General features: G+C 40.1%; 1 protein-coding gene across 2 annotated transcripts in view; it reads left to right on the top strand.

Annotated features, from left to right (window-relative positions):
* Positions 1–650: 650 nt before the first annotated feature.
* Alcam (activated leukocyte cell adhesion molecule) overlaps positions 651–15,491 on the top strand; it is a 178,792-nt gene continuing 163,951 nt past the window's right edge. Inside the window, exon 1 of one of the 2 annotated variants that reach the window (XM_070030328.1) lies at positions 651–1,344. In XM_070030328.1, the coding sequence (XP_069886429.1) occupies positions 1,272–1,344 (73 nt within the window). In that variant the 5' untranslated portion in view covers positions 651–1,271. The remainder of the gene's footprint in view (positions 1,345–15,491) is intronic. The other variant, XM_070030327.1, reaches the window with a different exon arrangement.

Below are 15,491 nucleotides of genomic sequence, written 5' to 3'. Positions count from 1 at the left end.
GGGGGTAGGGAAGGAGGGTGCGGGAAGCAATCAACTCCAAAGACCAGTGGTCTTCTCTTTTCCCCTTGATCCCTGCTCTTGGACCCAAGGTGAGATCCCCTGGGGGACTGCCCCGTCCCAGTACTCTCGTTATTCTGAGGGGGCATTATCATCATCTCCTCGGGAGTATGAGAGAACGATCTGGCCTTTCGAACTCGGGCCAGGCTGGGTGGGCAGCGGGAAGTGAGAAGCCAAATCACCGGAACGCTGCTGAAGCCTTAGGGAAGTGTCAGCCCGGGGAACTGACACCCCGTCGCTTCCCACGCCGGCTCCCCATTGGCTGTGAACTCGGAGGAGGAATTCCGAGGAAGCTCCTCCCACCAGCATACTGGGGGCGTGGCCACGAACTCCTCCCACCAACCCCTTGCCTTCCCCTCCCACCCACCCCCAACGCCCCCCTATTCCTCCCTCCCCTCGCCCCGCCTGGAATCGGGGATCTGGGCTCCGCGTCGCACTCGGTCCTGCAGCGCCTCTAGGCTGCGGATCTGCGCTGCAACCACCTGCTTGGCTCCGCGTCCAGCCAGGGGAAGAAGCAGGGAGGAGAGATCAGGGGAGGGAGGGAGGGAGAGGGGCGCGAAGAGGCGGGAGGGAGGAGGAGGAGGAGGAGAGAGGCGGCTCACACACGCCTTCCCGACGCTCGGCTCAGAGCTGCCCCGAGCCCGCCGCTGCCCAACGCCACTGCTGCGCCGCGACCACCGCTGCCACCTGCGGAGACCCGCCGCCCCGCGCCCACCGCGCCGTCCCCGCCGGTCCCCGCGGGCCGCCCGCTCTCCCAGCGCATTGCAACTGCCGTTATTATTATTATCATTCGCACTAGTAGTATTATTTGAGAGAAGAAAACTAAAAGGCGCTATCCACCACCACCAGCAGCAGACACCCCCCCTCAAAGCCAGAAAAGAAAGAGAGAACCTCGTTCACCTTTTCCGCTCTGCTCGAAAAAGAGAATCAAGAAGATCTCTGGTCCTGGCTGGAGCCGCCGAAGGGACCGAGGGCGAGCGTTGAGGGGGAGGGAGGAGGAGTTGCGGTCATTGCGTGGAAAGTTACGCGTGGCGGAGACCCGAAGGCGCAGCGCCACAGCCCCGGGGACCCGGTGTCCGGGAGAAACCGCTGTCCTCCCGCGTCGGGACCCGCGAGCGCGCGGGCACCCCGGGGTGTCATCCGGGACGGCTCCCCCACCGCGCTCCTCCCGCGGCGCGGACTCCTATCAGTGGTCCTCGGAAAGGAGGAGGAATATGGCATCCGAGGCGACCCCTTCCTGCCGTCTGGTTTTCTGCCTCTTGATCTCTGCTGCGGTCCTCAGACCAGGTGAGCGAGAGAGCCTGGGGATCAGTTCCGGATTGACCCACGCTCGGGGGTTGGGGGGGAAGACAGGCTCCTATGTGCCCCCCCCCCGGGCCGGGCCGGGCGCCCTGGCGCGTGGAGTGGTGGGGGACGGAATGGGGAGGGGGGAGGAGGTAAAGGGATCCGCGTCCCGGCAGCCCAGATCTGGCCCCGGGACTTAGGCACCTGTACCACATACTAGGGCTGGGCTTGGTTGGCTCAAGTTTGGGAGGAGATCAGGAACCCGGAGTAAATCTCCAGGAACTTTGGGGTGAGGTCGGGGTCGGGGCCGCTGGAGCCCACGGGTCCCATCGATCGATCGATCGGACTCGTCTCCCACTCCCGGATCCCCCGTAGTAGCCCCCAACGAGGTGGCGGACTCTGTCTCCTACTGACAATCCTCGAACCCCCAGGGTATCCGAGTCGGCGTCACTGCGCTTCAAGCACTTTTCCTTTCGCTTAGCTCTGGGTGGAAATAACTAACTGCCCGCACTCCCCCTCAGCCCTGGATAAATCCCCTGGTAACTTCCCCTTGATAAAAGATGAGGAGGACATAGGGGAGGGGGTGGAAGGGGTGGAGAAGGACTTTAATCATTCCCTTAAAAAATACATAAAATAATGCTTAAATCGAAGTTCCATTGTCTGGTGGGCGGTGAATAGGGGTGATGGGTGATGGCAAGCAAATTAACGCACTCTGGACTGGAAATTAGCAGCTAGGTGAATGAGACATCGCCCCCAGCTCTCCAAGTCAGGGGACGGTGGATTTCCAGCCCCAAAGACATCGCCTTGGTTCTCGCTTCTATACTAAACCTTCGAGGGCAAGGGAGATAACCCCTAAAATACCTCGCGCGGGGAATCCCTTCCCTCATCCCCAGGGACGTCCCCCGGTCGTGGCATTCTCTGAACCGCCAGGCAGCTGGCCCCAGTGCGTCCCAGCCTGGCGTTTGAGCGCTCACAAGTCACTTGACAGAACAGCAGGTTCCTGTAATTCCCTGCGTGTGTGTGTGTGTGTGTGTGTGTGTGTGTGTGTGTGTGTGTGTGTGTGTGTGCGTGTGTGTGTACTTTGAAGTTTTCTTATGGTTTTTAATTTTTTTTTCATTTCTTAGTAGATACTTGCCAATTTACTGTTATTTGGGATTCGGTTGGTTCCTTATCATGTCTTTAGTTTTTAATCTTTTTATGCCTGTCTGTCCTTTGGCAAACTGAGGCCCCAGAAGAGATTTCAAAGCCTGTGAATCTCTCCCAGGAAACAGGGAAAAGTAAAAGCTGGGGACTAGAGACTGGAAAAGAGATCACAAGTGCTTGTGAGTCACTATGGCATGGGGCTCCTCTGTGTGTGTGTGTGTGTGTGTGTGTGTGTGTGTGAGAGAGAGAGAGAGAGAGAGAGAGAGAGAGAGAGAGAGAGAGAGAGAGAGAGAGAGAGAGAAGAGAGGGGGGAGGGAGGGAGGGAGAGGGCGCTCAGGGTGTGGGGGAGGGGCTGCCCTCTCAGATCTCTTTATTAAAGTTACATTTCTGGGTGAGGTAATGAGCTCACCTGCTTTTTCGGAGGCTGTGAAAGGCGTTAGCTCAGGGGCGGGGACCTGAAACCCGAGTTGAAACGGATTTACAGCAGGCGGGGCCCAGGTTTAAAAAAAAAATCCAAAACGATCTTTTTTAGATCTGGCTTAGTGAGAATTTCACTTTTTCCTGCTGCCCTGGGTGGATTAGGAAAAGACGGACTTGAAGGAGCCCAAGGAGAGAATCTAGAAGGGAGGATGAGGCAGTGTGAGAAATGTCCAGATCCCTACGCCCACAGTTGCGGTTCCGTTTAACTCTCTCTCGCCTGGGAGCCTGTAATCTCTCCCACACCTCCCCCACCTTCCCCCACCCCCCAACCACCCACACCCCGTTTTGTTTTGCGTGCGGTCGCGCTGGAATGTGTTTTCAGTTGGCCACGTCGGAGAACAGGTTTTTCCTTAACATCTAACTGCCCCAAAGGGAGAGAGCTTCCTCTTTCAGACCTTTCTTTGAGTGCGCGATCCTCGCAGCGCTGCGGGCTCGCGTGGTCGCGCTCTCCGGGCGAGTGGGGTGCGCTCCCGCCCCGCAGCCAACCACCGCTAATCTAAGGGGCGGATGTCACACCAGCCCTCACCTTCCCCTCTCCCTGACAGCCTCCGCGGCCATTGTGCGAACTTTTGCGGTGGCAGTGTCCTCCTGTTGTCCAAAGAAAGATCAGGACGCTCAGGGGCGCCTGGGCTCCACTCAGCTCCAGTCCTGGACGGCATGTGCGCCTAGCTGGGCAGGTTGCGAGCCACACGGTGCCAAAGGCTGGCTTCATTCCCCGGGGCTGGCTTCCCTGGCTGCCTCCCTCCATTTCCGGAGCAATTTTAATAGTGTGTCCACTACGGGGGAGGGAAGTGGGGGTGGGGGGGAGTTCTTTTCGAGTTGGTGAGCCTGCTTCTGCAGGTCTTTTGGCCAGTAGTCAGTACTGTGAAGCATCGCTGTAATTTTAGGCTTGCCTTGCTCGGAAGGGAAGACAGAGAATGTGTCTACACCACAAAACCTGAATATAAAGATCAAGGCAATGAAGTGTGTGCCCCGCACGCTAGGGAGCAAAAAATCTCATTATTCTTGTAGAAAGAGCGTCAGCCTGTGGTGACATTTTGTATTGCTTTAAAGAAAGCTTTCTTTGATTATTTACAAGGAGGAGGGAGCTTAGCAGTTAACTGTTTCTTCCCTGGGGTCATTGGTGTACACTCTTCTCTTGGATTTTTTTTTTCATCACTACTCACTGAAATTTTAACATTTCTTCCCAGACATAAGCATGCATAAAACTGTTTAGAGTGTGATAGTGTGTTTGGAAACTAGCACTCAACAGACGTTGGGGAAAGCAATAATTCAAATAATGTCCCTTCAGATATTTAGGTGCACTACTGTAATTTATTAATTCCCAAATTATAAACTACTTAGTAACATACACACATATATGTATTCCTTGATTTATTTAACCCAGTAGCAATTTGCCATGTAATGAAGTACTACTTGCAGTAAATTGCTTTGCTGGACTTGGCTCAGGACCATCTACCTGCAGGCACATAAGCAAGTCATTTAACCTTTGGAGCCTGTAGCTTTCTCATGTGGGAAGTAAAAAGACCAACCAAGCATCTGTGTTTGAAATATCCTTCAACTCACTCCTTGTTTCTACTATTTTAAGATTAAAAAAAATCTACTACGGCAGTCAGGGCCATTTTCCAATAGTGTTTTTCTAATAATTTTCTACATAAGTTTGTATAAATTGTATTAATAGAAAAGGGCCAGTGTATTCCAATTTGTGTGTGTGTGTGTGTGTGTGTGTGTGTGTGTATGTGTGTGTGTGCGCGTGCGCACGTGCGGGCGTGCGTTAGTACTTGGTTTGAACTCAAGGCCTCACACTGCTAGAAAGGATCCCTAACTGCTGAGCCATTACACATTTGTTTTGCTTAAGTTATTTTTGAGACCAGGGACTCACTTCTTGCTTAGACATTGGCCTGGGCAATGATCTAATTTTAAGCTTTTCACTGTTGCTTAGATAACAGCTGCCAGAAACTCCCTCTGTTAAGCTGGAGTCTTGAAGATTTTTCTGCCTGGGCTGGCCTCTAACCTCAATCATCCCATTCTCAGCATCTTAAATAGCTAGGATTAGAAGTCTGGGCCAAAAGTGATGAAGAATATGTATGTGTATACATATACATACATATACATATATGTATATATATATATATGTATATGTATACACACACACACACACACACTGTATTTTGTGCTTACTCTTCCAAGCTTGACCAGGCCTAGTCTTTAAACAAATTACCTTGATAAAGAGGATTTATATTCTCTTGGGAAAAGAGACTTCAATTTGGGAAAGGTCTTCACATCTCAGAATATACTGTTTGTGTAACCTACCCATCCTGAGAGGGTGCAGTCTGTTCCTTCTATTTTATCTGCTAATGTAGTACCCAGTGTGACACAAATGCTGTTGGTACTGAAGTATCCATGTGACAAAGCATCAATTGAGCATCTTAAGATTGTTCCTAGGATGTAGAACAAAATGGAAAACAACACAGACATACACACTCACACACACACACACACACACACACACAACTTCTTTTTGTTTGAAGGCATATAGAAATCCAAAATATTTTGCAATACTAAATTTTAGATGTTTTTTACTTTTTAGAAAGCTCAAGCTATTGTATCTTTTAAAAAAGAAAAACGGATGAAATTGCATTGCTTCTATGGACTTATTGAGAAAGAGAAAATCAATAAAAACTCACTTTAGTCATCTTAAATGTTATCAAAATACTTTTTACATTAAAGGTAGTGTTCAGAGTTTTTGTATTGCTATCTAAGAAGGTTGTAATCTGGGAGAACTATTTTTTCTCTTTCTTTCTCACTAGTAAAATTTTCTTTCTCTGTAGTGATAGTTCTGACTTAGCATTGGTTGATATATAATATCAGCATTTTAAAGATAGCACTATTATGCTCTATTATGCCTTATATTCACAGACACACCTCATTCAATTCCCGACACTGATTTAGCATAAAATACCATCAAAGACTTCTAAATCCCTGAAGCTATTAACACAAGTAGACACATGCAGTTTATATCCCAAATACACAAGAGAGCTATACAGGGGTTAAAAGAGTTTCTAGTTCTGTGCCTCTGTGTATTCATAGGTATATAAGTTCAGTTTCTTTCTGTATGTTTTGTTCTTCATTGTTAGTTTTCGTATAGACACATGAATACATGTGATGTATGAAGATTGTATGTGACATATGACGCTAACTCATTGATATTGAAGGTTGTTCTTGGGGGATTGTAGATAAATGATTATTTAATTATTTTTACTTTACAACTCATTTTGTTTTCAGATTTTTAATTCCAGAAAAATGTTTAGTACTTTTAATTACTTTTTTTAGAGCAGATTTTTTTCCCTTCCCTATTGTGAAAAATGTCAAATCTGAAATACACATTATTTTTATATAAAATGACAGATATTATATGCTAGTTGACGAAGTTGAATCTTATAACTATTGGAGTATACAAAGCATTTTCATGTTTTTGGAGCTACAAATGCATTTATTGATCTTATTTTCTGTTTAAATACAGAAATTCATATTATTTTCATTTTATTATTGAATGGAAAACCTTATATGTTTTAGAAAGGTGAAATTCCAAATGTGCTTGGGTATTCAGTAACTGTTTCATGGTAACCTATTATCATAGCCCATTATTGTGGAGCATGTTCCAAGAATGAAATTAGCTTTTAATGCTTCTTACTTATCCACTCAGTTCTCGATTACTCATTCCATTGAAAGAAAAATCAGAGTTGTACACTATCTAAAACAGTTTCTAATCAAAGAATTATCTAATTTGAGTTGAGGTGCTTAATGAACATACCTGTAAGTGGTCCTCTTAAGAACACATAGTATTCAACATAATGAAGCTAAATTGTGGTGGAACCAATTAATCAGAGGTTACATAGCTGTCTAACTTCTTGTTATGGCATCTTTCTCTTCCTCCCTTTCTTCCTCACTTCCTCCCTCTCACCCCTTCATTGCTCTCACTTTCTTCTTTATCATCCCATTAACGGATACATAAGCCCGGCCAAGAAAGACTGTAAGACTAAAAAAGAACAGATAAAATTATTATTTTGCCATATTTGCAATTGACAGAAAAACTAGAGATTCTAATTTGCACACAGAATACATAACCGACAATTGGTATAATCTTCTGGCTTTGTCCAGAGTTCAATAGAATGTCCAGTTTGAAAACATCACATTTTCAAATTTGCTCTTTCTCTCACTTAATGGCCATTTTCTCATACTTATCCATTACTTTAAATAGATTTCTATGAGTGATCAGAGAAATATGTCTTTTTTCTTGTTATGAGTTGGCTTTGTAGATTGATTACTTAGAGTGTATCATATATCTACTTTTAGGGGGAGGTAATACTTTCTGTGAATTATTAGGTTGTTACAAATTGCTAGGATCAAAGACATTAACTAAATTTGTAGATTAAAATGTCAACTATCTGCTATATTTTCTTGGGATAAATCCAGAGATACTTCCATCACAAAATTCAATATAAATAGATATTTTTCCCAGTACTAAGAATTAAATCCAGGGACTTAAAAATGCAAGTTCAATCTACACCACCGAGCTAAACTCGAGACTAAAATAAGTAGATTTTAACACTTCTCATGTGTATAGTTTTAGAGATCCTATGTTACCACACTAGAACAAGGAATAAAAATAATTTTCCTGTATTTTCTGCTTTTAGCATGGAATCAGCATTGAGTTGTTAATAATGCTTAAATTATATCCTTTCCCGCTCCTGTGTAACTATCTTTAGTGTAGCCTTTCCACATTATATTATGATTACATTCATTTTTCTCAATTCACCATAAACTACTGCAATGTCAAATGTTTTCCTTTACTGGTGTGTCTTGCAGTCTTGAAAGCATCTTGACACCTGGAAGTATCATCCTTCTTTCATTATATAAACTAATTCATGTACAGAAAACTAAGCTCTTCTGTGTGGCAGTAACTTCCTTTCATGAGCTACAACAAATTTTTCCCAAAGAATACAAAAATTAAGACCATAATTTTATTCCCTAAGAATGAAGCTGTGAATTACAACCATCTTGAAAGAACAGGTACAAGCCAAATGTTTGAGTCAAAAGAAGGATTTTCTGGCTATCAAGACATGGTGATGCTTTGACAGTACCCTAATGAAAATAAAAAATAGAAAATGTACATTAGTGAGGCACTTGTCCTTAGGAGTGCAAAGGTTTTAAACAGAAAACATGCAAAAGTTGTTGACCCAATGTTGTTATGGAAGGCTCTTCCACATTCAATACTTTCTCCTGTGGTGAAAGTAACCCTTTGACTTGCTCAGACCCCTAGTGCCTCAGCATTTTGTAAAAATGAATCTCATTAGGTAAGTAATATAATGAATCTTCACATGCTGTGACTTCATTTCGTGGTCACGAAGAAATATTGTAATTATAATGTGACGTTTTATGTAGCTAATTTATAGGAAGGGCACAGGCTATTTCGAATTTTGTAAGCACTGTCCTGGCAAATAATTGCCCTACTACAAACCAATAATCTGATTTATGAGTTTGGCTAGTAAGAGTTCATCTGTTAATAATCAAAACTTTTAACAAGAATCTAAATGATGTTTCTGAGATTTAAGCCCTAAAAGCTATACATTGAACCACAGAAGCTGTAGCTTATGTCCCCTGTGAAAATTATCTAGCCATTCTTCAGATGATATTTATTGCATTGTTTGTTTTGATACCTGTTGTATAATTTATTTTTAATCTATTTTCTTTTGGTGCTATTAGGAAGTATATTATTAATAGGATGGCCAGGAGTCTTGGTATATTCAAAGCAAGATGTTACCAGTGAGTGCCTTACATGTACACCTGAGTATGTGTCATTCATGACACCTTTTTGTGTCTTCAGAAATGAAGCTTGAGGGTCTGGGAATGTGGCTCAGTGGTAGAGTGTTTGCCTCACATGCATGAGGCCTTGGATTCGATTCCTCAGCACCACATTAGCAGAAAAAGTCAGAAGTAGTGCTGTGGCTCAAGTGATAGAGTGCTTGCCTTGAGCAAAAGCAGCTCAGGGACAGTACTCAGGCTCTGAGATTAGGCCCCAGGACTGGCCAAAAAGAAGAAGAAGAAGTTTAAGCTGGGAGCCAGTGACTCACACCTGTAATCCTAGCTACCCAGGAGACTGAGATCTGAGGATCTCAGTTTGAAGCCAGCCCAGGAATGATAGTCTGTGAGACTCTTATCTCCAATAAAATCTACTTAGAAAAAGCTGGAAGTGGTGCTGTAATGCAAGTGGTAAAGCATTAACTTTGAACACAGAGGCTCAGGGACAGCACCCAGGCAGGTCCTGAGTTCAAGCCCAGCCTGGTCCTTTCCTCTTCCTTGTTATTCCCTGCCTCGTATGAGCTAAGCAATTTGGACCCATTATGTGCTGCTATCATCATGTGTCTTTTTACCTCAGTCCCCACAAATTGTATCAATTGATAGCGGACTGGAACTTTCAAAAGTGTGATCCCAAATGAATCTTTTCTGGTTGGAAGTTAATTTGCTTCAATATTTCATTATAGACACAGAAAACTAACGCATTGTAATTATTAGTAACTTGTCTTACACTCTGTAGAGGTGAATTCATTCTTTACTCTGACAAAGTATTTTTCTAAGCTTTCCAGATTTAAATGTAAACTGTAGTAGTAATGTCATTAAAAGATTATGTGCATGTTTCCTGTGGAATATGAGAAAGAATTAGAACTCAGAGCGCCAGAATGTTTCAGTGGGTTTGCCTTTCTCTTCTAGCAAGTTGGTCCAGGAAAATGTAATTACCTAGCACAAGCTAAATTGGAGACCAGTAAAAATACAAACAAACAAACCCAAAAATATTTCTTCCTATTGAAGTTTTAACCTCCCATGAATGAAATTATGGAAGGTTCATTGTATGGATGAGAAAGAAACAGACATAAAGAAACTCTTTTAAAAAAGATTTCATATTTTTCTATAAAAGATGAAACAACCTGAGTTGCCAAGGGAATAGGAATGTTTGAAATCCACTACACCTAGTTCTGAGGGTATGTACAGAAGGCTTATTTCATCCTGAGTCTGAAATCCTTTCATAGCAAATTTCACATCTCCCAATCTGCTCTTCTGGGAGTCTTCTCAGTAGCACAACTATAAATCTGAATTTTAATAAAAATGATCAGAGATATCTACAAAGTTGAGGAAACCCTCAACTTCTATACATGTAAGGCACAATTCTAGCTAGCCCGAAATGATGACATGTTTTGGGTTAGTCAACAGTATGGTTAAGACAGCTGGTGCTAAGACTAATAAACAGTTCTAACAGATTAGTTAGCCTCTTATTTCTAGCTCCAGCTATCTCAGAGTGTGTTAGATTTTAGATAAGACTTTAGTTTAATTTATATTTACAGACTGAAGGTTTTGTAGCAATAAAGAAAAAAATGATAACTAAAGCCTATGGGTGAAATGACTATTCAACATATTAGAACAGTATTCAACATAAATTAATTTGGTTCAGTGTGGATAAAACAATATTCTTGGGATAAGGAAATACACCAGTTACTTAACAGTCAAGGTTGGTCATGCAAGAGACATTATGTTCACTCTGGGAAGCAGATATGACTTAACTACTTATGTAACTGCTTGTTGGAAGTTTCAATAAGTACCACAAGAAGAAATGAAGAGCTCTTCACTCCAGTGGCCAGAGAAAGGAAGGAAAGAAAGAACTTGGCTTTTAATTCTTGGAGGTTAAGTGGTGTTTGTGTTTTGTTGTTGTTGTTTGTTTTGTTTTGCTTTTGGTGTTCTTTATTCAGGGACTCTAAAGTAAATTCCTGCAGGTGGAAGAATAAATTGGGGATACTTGAACTTATCTAAATACTTGCTTGCAATCTTATGAAGTTATTTACCAGCGGTGAGATTCAGAAAATCTCTAGCATTTTCAAAACTCATAGACTAGCAAGTATTTACATATACACTCCTTCTATTGGAAAAAAATGCAAGTGGGAGGTACAGGCATGATGGCATATGCCATAAATCACAGACGCTCCAAGGTGTTGGTAAGACGCTAATGGTCTGATGTCTGCATGGGCAAAAATTCATTGTCATGATCTGAAAAAGAACTAAAAACAAAGAGAACTGGGTAGGGTACCAAAAATAAGATAGGAAAAACATTTCTCCTCTTCTTTTTTATTGACAACATATTTTAGAGATTATGACATTGTCTCATATCAGCACATACATGTTAACTCATGTTTTGAAGTGGTACATTGGATTTTAGTGTACCATCATGACTAACCACTTGGACAGTTCCTGGAAGTAAAGATTTTCCCCTTCTTTTGTTACTGAAAACAATAAAAGAATAAACACCCTAAGCAGGTGTCGTTATCATTATGAACAAAAATGTCGGAAGGGAAATATCTTGGAAATGACGTTACTGAATCCAAGAATATGTTCATTTTTTATTTAGGAAGAAATTCTACAGTTACAGTTCAAAAAGCACACATCTTTAAAAAATTCCAAGTGGGAATACAATTTCTTTATATTCCCTCCACAATTCTATGCTATTAATTTAATAAGTTTGGTCCTTATTTATTTGAAACTCATTGGAAAAATTGATCATAGGAGTAATAGGCATGTAAATTCATGTATAAAGTAACTGATTTATTGACATCTAACTTAATTATTCATGATATGGGGTCAAAAATGGATAAAAGAAATCTATACAGTATAAATTTCTAACATTTGAATGTAACTTTACACAAAACATTTAGAACTGCTAGCTTTTAGACTATAAACTGTAATTATAATTGTGGAATTAATGTGAAAACAATGTTTTCTTTCACTTAAAAATTCATGCCGTGTGGAATCAGACTGTCTAACATGATAAATGAATTAAAAGGCCACCACATGTAAGCTTCAAGAGTATTTGGTACAAGTGATGTCCAGATATTTGTTCAATGAACATTATATGTTGAAACTAATTAGTGCCACTTATAAGGCATGTATAATTGATCTTACTAAACAAACCAGTTATTTTTAAGTAAATTTTTTTATGAGCAATTTATTGGAAAGAGCTCATCAAATCCTTTTCAAACTGAAAAATACAATCTATCACAAGTATACAGAAACACCAGTATCATTACATACATTTCACCTGGTAATTTTTGGACCTATTAGAGAAAGTATGAGTGAAGTCTATTTTATGGCCACCTTATGCAGAAAAAAAAGATAAAGCAAGAAAAGATATATGAAGGGTTAACAGAAGAATATACTGACATTATTTTAAAAATAAAACAACAAATATTAATAATAGAATTATGAATATTTACAGCTTTTTTATCTTAAAGTGTGTGATGTTGTCTGCCTGGCATTTGGTTTTCAGTGTTCAAATTTGCAGTACATTCTCTTTGTTCTGGAAGCATTTTTCTCAACCTTGTGATAGGAATGACTTAACAAAAAAGATTATGGTGGTTAGATGTAAGTTTTTACATTTTTGCAGAGCAGAGGTAGACTCTAAATATAAGTTGTGCTTTTGAAATGATATCTAGGACAGAAATACACTAATATTTGTATTTGCCATGTTAAAAAATCACCTTTGTGATGCAGCCTCTGGATGCACACCCAGTCCTCAATGGTTTCTTTCAGAACAGCCTGTTTTGTGCAAGATTAAATACTATTCTTATTCTATGATGATGGAAAGTTCATAACTGTTCTGTAAAGCAAATCCCAAATCAGTTGTTTTTTTTCTTTGCTGATAAGAAATACCACCTTGCTAAAGAAATGATCAAGGAATAAAAGAAGAGGCTGTCATGGTGTAGTCTGGAGAGTATCATTTTCTAAAATTGATCAAAAACATTCAGTTGGAAAGGATTTCAACTTATGATCAGTGATTTTTTTGGTAGATAGTACGGTTTCATGCATATCATTTAAAATGCATTGTGTTTAATGCTAACATGTACTCACAGAATCCAGACTAACTGCACTGAAGCAGAGATCAAGACTTGAGTTATGGATCAGAGCCCTCCTTTTACTGTCTACTTTTATCACAGTTCCCTCATTCATAAATTGAGGATAACAATTGTCAAATTTATTTGCTATGAATATTCAAGAAGGCAGTGAGTATATATTGCTTTTCTCAATGCATGACTAGTAGTAGAATTTGAATCAATAAGAATTTATTGTGAATCCCATTTTTCAATGATCATGATGTGAAACTAATACTAATCATTTATTCCCATTAGAAAACCCTGTAACTATTTCTGTTGCCTATTTGGAAGAGCTATTTCAGCACTGTCAGAATACATTTTATGTTTCTAAAACAATGTTGGAAAATACATTTTATTAGGAATTTCTATAGTTCCTATTATTGTCATGAAAGTTCTTAGTTTTATCCACTTAGACAACAAACAAAAACCGAAGAACTGACAGACAATCAGTTTTAAAAAGTAATTTCTCTCCTCCCTTCAAAATATTATTGTGGAAAAAGGAACACATGAGCTGGGCGCTGGTGGCTCACGCCTGTAATCCTATCTACTCAGGAGGCTGATATCTGAGGATTGCAATTCAAAGCCAGCCTGGACAGGAAAGTCCCTGAGCCTCTTACATCCAATTAACCACCAGAAAACCGAAAGTGGCGCTGTGACTCAAGTGGTAGAGCCCTTGCCTTGAGCTGAAGAGTGCAGCAGGGACAGAGCCCAAGCCCAGAGTCCAAGACCAACAACCTGCAAAAACAACAACAAAAGAAATGCATGCTCTAAAATTACAAAGCAATATTTTACTTGTTGTATTGTAATTAGAAAGTGATACTGGATGGATGTTTTTGAAATATGATGATACTTGTGAGGCCTTGGAAAGAAAAACAATCCATTGTTGTGATGTATATATATTTGGATAATAGAATTTTGATTTCAAATGCAAGTCTTTTTTTCTCAACTATAGTTCAATAGAGGGAGCTCCATTGCTTTCCTTTTGTAAGCTACTTCCATTTATTAAGGTTTTCTGATGACCTATTATTTTAATAGTGAAAATTATCTTTTAAACCTGTAATTTGAAGATTAACACTATTTTTGAACTAAAAGATAGATTCCTCTTTTTTTGTGGCATTCAAAATTGTTTTGATAGTTAAGATGTGTTTTTAAACCCTAATTTTTAGTTCATTGTAACTTTTCAATAGTAAATCCTCAGAAGAAAGTAAAGTAGCTACAGACTTGAGAAATGTACTTCATACAGCAGAGCAGTGATGGAGAATAGTTCATTTATCATGATAAAATGGTACAAGGTTTTGTATTAATTGTGTGGTAGCTATTAAATTAAGACATACTTTTGATTAATGGAGGAAAATAGCTATTTTTCTTCATTTACTCTATGTTTTTAAGTAAACGGTTATAGATTTCTACATAGAAATAGTCTATATATCCAGTCTGCCTTTTTTTTTCTTTGCTTTGTGGTACTGGCTCTTTCTTGTTTTCCCAAATATGAAACTCTATTTTCACTTTAAGTAGATATCTGTCATATGGGATAATAGATAATGCTATTTTGCCTTTCAACTTGGTTGTGATCAAAGGGATTACTGGATTTTTTTTTAAACAAAACCTCATCTTTTTCATTTGAAAAAATCTGATTAAAAATAGCGGGTGCCTCATGTCTCTAATCTAAGCTACCCAAGAGGGTGAGAGCTGAGAATCAAAGATCAAAACCATCCCAGACAAGTCTAGGAAACTCTTAACTCCAATAGAGCTATACAGAAGCCAAGTTCTGCATTCAAGCCCCAGCATTTATATTTTTAAGTTCATTATTTAAAATTAAAATAATAATATGTTTACAAAGTTGTGATATCTCCTAGTACGTTACTATGTCATGATGTCATTGTTCACTCTGTGTATGAGGCTGACAATCCTTTATCCTCTTCTTCAATTAACAACTGTAATGAAAGTATTGTGTTATGTGATTTCTCTGCACCTCAAAATTAGAAGCTACAGTGTGGTTTAGAGAAAGCACATACACACATATTCTTCTGTAGGTTTAAATGAACAATAAGCAATAGTTTTATAAGAAGTCTAAGAAAATAATTTCAAATGTTGACCATCATTGTGAAATGCAAAATGGATATGATTTTGAGTTTCAGAGAAAATGGTATAATCTCACAAAGTATTTCCAAATTTATAATGAAAATGCAACCAGTTAAATAAATCTCCCAGTTCTCCTGCATATTTAAGAATTTCCAGCACAGAAGCAGCTTTTAAATATTGCATGTTGAATTAGATTATTTATCATCATGACAATAAGGGGGGTAGCATTGGACATCTGTTGCTTATTGATTACAATTTTAACAAATGAGTGTTTAAAGAATTCTTTTAAGTATGTGCTGGTTTTATTGTACATATTTTCCACCATAGATTAGAGCTAGAGAATTCAGTTTCTGTAGCCAACATGTGTAATGAAATGTCTCCATTATCTACTTCTCCAAATAACACTGGGTCAATTTCTTAGCCCCTCTTCTGTTCTAACCTACATTCAGAGTACCTACCTACTGGAGTGCT

The sequence above is a fragment of the Dipodomys merriami genome, unplaced genomic scaffold (assembly GCF_024711535.1).
Source record: "Dipodomys merriami isolate MVZ:Mamm:240054 unplaced genomic scaffold, mDipMer1.0.p SCAF_2, whole genome shotgun sequence".
Classification (NCBI taxonomy): domain Eukaryota; kingdom Metazoa; phylum Chordata; class Mammalia; order Rodentia; family Heteromyidae; genus Dipodomys; species Dipodomys merriami.
This window is presented reverse-complemented; position numbering and strand designations above follow the sequence as displayed.